Here is a 4394-nt window from a genome sequence, read left to right as displayed (position 1 = left end):
TGGAGGCGAGCTCCCTGTGGAACCTGGGCTGCTAGGTCAGGGCGGGGAGAAGCGGTGTTTCGTCGGGGCCGGCAATCCCGGAAGATGGCCTCTTTCCACAGGGCGAGGGGCGAGGCAGCCGAGGGTGACGCCCACTGTCCTCGCCCTGATTGGTCGTGATGGGGTCGAGCGGCCTGGGCGTGGCTTCGAGCTCCTTCCTGCCACCCGGTCACGCATGCCTGGTGTCCAAATTTCCTGCGTATGCGTTTCAGGCCTCTTCACCGCAGAGGCTCCAGGGAACGGTTCAGTCCGCAGCGAAGCGTGACTCTAGTTGCTGGGCTTGCGTTGTGTGCGGCCCACGTGCTGAGCTTCCAGCTGCCGCACCTTTTCTTCTGCCCCAGCTCAGAGCCAGGTCCACATGGGCAGCGAGGCGGGGCCCGGGGAAGGTGGCACTGCCCGGGGACCCGGGGTCCTCCTAGGTGTGGGAGGGGGTCCTCAGGAAGCAGGGGCCCGCGGGTCCCCAGGTGTGGTGCGGGAGGTGGGTAGGGTGCTGGCACTAGCTGATGGGTGGGGCGAGGAGGCCGCCATCTTTAGCGGGGAGGTGGTGCAGCAAGGCGCGGCCCTGTTGGAGGGACAGGTGGCGGGGATCGTGGAGGTGTTTTGGCAGCCTGTGGAGGACATGATGGAAGAGGTGGAGGAGGTGGCGGAGGAGCAGCAGCAGGAAGAGCAGGAAGAGCAGAAGCAGGTGGTGGCGGAAGAGCCGGAGGAGAAGCCCCAGGAGCAGGGGCAGGAAGAGCCAGGGCGTGGACCCACGATCACCGGGTCCCCGCTGGAGGCGCTGGAGGCCCTGGAGGCCGTGCAGTTACAGCTGGAGCCTGTGAATAGGCAATGCTTCCGAGGCTACTTTCGTCTCAGACTCACAGCACTTCGGAGGCGGAAGCACTATCTAGAACACAGAAGCACCATCATCCAGAGCATCCCTGGCTTCTGGTTCAAAGTTGTATCCTTAATTTTGTATTTGAGAGACCGTGTTGTGGCCGGGGTAGTGCAAGAGGTACCTAACATAGCGGGCCGTTTGGGCACCAAAATGTATCCATTGGATTGTGCATTGTGGGCACACTCATGGAAATGTGATCCTGAAATGGTGGAGGCGTGTTGATTTTCTGCATAGCAGGAAACAAGACTAGGGCTTTAGTTGCAGAGGTCCAAAAAGGTATTGTCATTAGTACCAGGGCCTCTGGAGACAAAAGAGTTGTCTTGTGCACAGGTTCTTCTTGGAATAACCATCAGGGAAAACGGGGGTGAGAGTGGGGAGTTCTGAATGCTCATCCTAGTTAGAGCCAGGAGTGTTTGCTGTGCGGATCTAAGCTTGTTCTGTCCAGATGGAGATCAGGGCTTCCCTCTCAGAATCGGAGGCTCCCTGTTTTAGTGCACAGATATGCACACCCCGAGGGGCTCATTGTGCCTTCATGCAGTCTGTACTGAAGGAATAGGAATAGATGCTAGTGGGGACTTGAGGTCAGACACTCCCAGGCTACTCTGCAGGCTCGCTCTGTGCTCCCAGCCCTTTCACCTCCGGCGTCTAGAGGCTCCTTGACGTAAAGCAGTTTGTGAACGACCGCCGGATGTCAGCCATGATGAGTGCCCAAGATAAAGACATACTTAGCTACATGACCAACTTGACGGTCAGGCTGGGGAGGCTGAGGCTGGGGAGGAGAGGGGAAATGATTTATCCCGGAAAGCAGGAAGGAGCAGGTCTGCCGGAGAGAGATTTCACCTTCCTCCTCCACTTTGTCCCGGCAGGTGGAGGAACTCAGATATCCCAGTGATTGCCGCAAGATCACGTTGTTTTTCCGGAACAACCCCTATTTCCAGAATGAGGTGGTGGTTAAGGAGTATCTCATTCACGTCACTGGTAAGAGACAGCTCCCTGGATTGTGGGGGAGGGCAGATGGGGTGAGGTGAAGTTGAAACGTGATTTAGTCCCTTCTCCCACGCTCCTTGTCCCACAGGATATAGGGCATCTCATTCCACTCCAATTCAGTGGCACCATGGTTTTGAAAGGGAGGCGTATAGCCGCAGGCACCACAACAGCGGCCTTAACTTCTTCAGCTGGTTCTCTGACCACAGCTGTGCAGGATCTAGCAGGATTGCTGAGGTGGGGTGCCTCTGGGCCTCCTCAGCAATGGCGACGTTGTTCGGCTGCTCGGGGGGAGGGGTGTGGGCCTGGCCTGGCCTGGCCTGGCCTGGCCTGGCCTGTCCCGACCGGGCCCCTTTCCCCGACCAGATCATCGGCGAGGACCTGTGGCCCAATCCCCTGCGCTACTACCCGAGGGAGGAAGGCCCCACCGGGACAGGTGACAGAGAGGAGGACAGGTGGGTGAGGAGCCCAGGGGCTGGGCGCTGAAACGAGTAAGCTGGGTCATTTATTTCACTCATGGAGAAGTTGAGGCTCAGAGACATACAGTGACACCAGGGCGTGAGGGCATCGGGGTGCGACAGCACGTCTGGAAAACTGCAGTGCAGAACTGGTTCTGACTAGGGAAGCTTTAGGTGAGTGAAGCAGCATGAGAGTCAGAGTCACTGAGATTCAGAGGTACACGTCTCTGAACTGTCACTCCATGGCCATCAACCCCACCCTCAGGCCTCCTGTGCCGCCCCCTTAAATTTGGGCTTGCCTCAGATTCCCCCCCACACCCCCTTTCCACAAAGGTCTGTGAGTCCCCTTTGTGCAAAGCCTTACCCCGCTGTCCCATCATTTTTTTTTTTCTGTTTTGATCATCACCGTCATCTTTTAATTTTTTTATGCATCTCCTTCACCTCCCATGGCTATTGTGAGAACAGTGGCCATTTTGTGTAGATTATGAAGAATAGTTTCTAATATGTGGTTGGGGGAAATGTAAGAGATCACAGGGGATGTCACTCTGTCTCCTGGGCAGGGCCCTAAAAAGTTAAAGCGGTCTTTAGCATCGTTCAGAGAGGATGGGTTATTATGCGTGTGCCTGTGTGTGTTTTCAAAGGAACTCCCGATTTTGAGATGCGTGTGATGGAGCATCACCCTCGACCTAAGAAGCTGCTTCGCATGAAGGCGAACGGTCAACATGGTTGTCATGCACACGAAGAAATGAAGAGGGGTCTGGTGGTGAAATGTACAGGGAGGGAGACGCCAGTAAACCTGGAATAAAACCGGAAGATAAATAAACAGCATCAGTTGGATATGGTTGTGTGGCGTTTGTGCAGGGCCTCAGGGTAGATACATCTGCCCCAGGCAGGCTTCTCAGTTTGCTGCCTGGGAATTAGCAGTCCATCGAGAGTTGTAGAGGTGGGGGGAAATCATACTTTGGGACTGCATCAGAGGATGCAGTTCTTCCTGTGGGATGGGGGTTGGGGAAGAAGGAGAAATAAGAGAAGGACTGGTTAACTGGGGCCTGTTATTTTTCCAAGGGAAATGCGGAAGTTCAAGGAAAGGGCCTGGTGAGCAAGGGCCTGAGATTGAAATGCTGGAAGTTAATTTTGTGGGATAGTGGTCCTCCATGTATCCTCCCTGTTGCATGCCATCAGACACTTTAATGGGATACAACGGGGGGAAGCCTTAACATTTAATTCACTGTTGGACCCGATGCCCTTCTAGTGCATGTGAGCACAGGGTCTTTTGCTGAGACAATTAGCCTCTCAGGGCTAGGGTTCCAGACAACATCTTAGGACATGGGGGTATAAGGTGTATGGAGGGCATGTGGGGAGGTGAGGGAGACACGGGTGGGAAGGCAGTGAGGATGTTAGTTTGCTCTGGCAAAGGTGACCAGGGGAAAAGGTAAGTTTGCTGGGAAATGGGTAAGCAAACAAAAACAGATTCCCTCACATCTGAGTGAGCTCACGTGAACTCCGTTCTTTTTTCGGGGGGGGGTGGGACTCAGTTTGGGTACAGAGGGCACACGGGGAGAGGGGAGAGGTGAGGGGAGTGGGGAGTTGGGGATGTTAAACGGGCAAGTGCCAGGCCACCCAGCTGTGAGCTCTCTGTCCCGTGACGGCACAGTGGTTAATATCCCTATCTTCAGACAGGCTTAAGCCCTTTGCCCAAGGCCCGCTTCAGGCCAAGTCCCCAGAAAGTAAACATTTTTCTCATGAACAGTCCGGTAGAGGTGTCCCATCCTCGCTGAATGGCTGGGCACACTGTGTTTCAACCACAAAGGCACGGCCCTTCTTCTGGGGCCTTGCCAGCACTCTGTGCCCCTGAGGCCAATGGGAAGACCTACAGCATACCGAGCTCACCCAGGAAGTGGTGAGCGCTTCGGGTGCTCCTTGCCAAGGGGCTGGCTGCTTCCCAGAAGCACGTCTGTCTCTGGACCAGGCAAAGGACAGACTCTGCCACAAACGGAGCAGGGAATGTTCAATGTTTGTCCCCCCAGCGTTCTTCT

General features: G+C 55.5%; 1 protein-coding gene across 1 annotated transcript; it reads left to right on the top strand.

The window, feature by feature from the left end:
• Positions 1-397: 397 nt before the first annotated feature.
• LOC308611109 (testis-specific Y-encoded protein 10-like) lies at positions 398-2386 on the top strand (the record flags this gene model as incomplete). Its single annotated transcript, XM_081260022.1, has 5 exons — positions 398-1033; positions 1566-1664; positions 1783-1894; positions 1992-2137; positions 2267-2386. The coding sequence occupies 5 exons, from the start codon at positions 398-400 to the stop codon at positions 2384-2386; spliced, it is 1113 nt and encodes a 370-aa protein (XP_081116148.1).
• Positions 2387-4394: the final 2008 nt, after the last annotated feature.

Source organism: Mesoplodon bidens, assembly GCF_964165515.1.
Source record: "Mesoplodon bidens genome assembly, contig: HAP1_SCAFFOLD_339, whole genome shotgun sequence".
Taxonomy (NCBI): domain Eukaryota; kingdom Metazoa; phylum Chordata; class Mammalia; order Artiodactyla; family Ziphiidae; genus Mesoplodon; species Mesoplodon bidens.
Note: the sequence above shows the minus strand (reverse complement) of the source record. Positions and strands in the feature narration are given on the sequence as shown.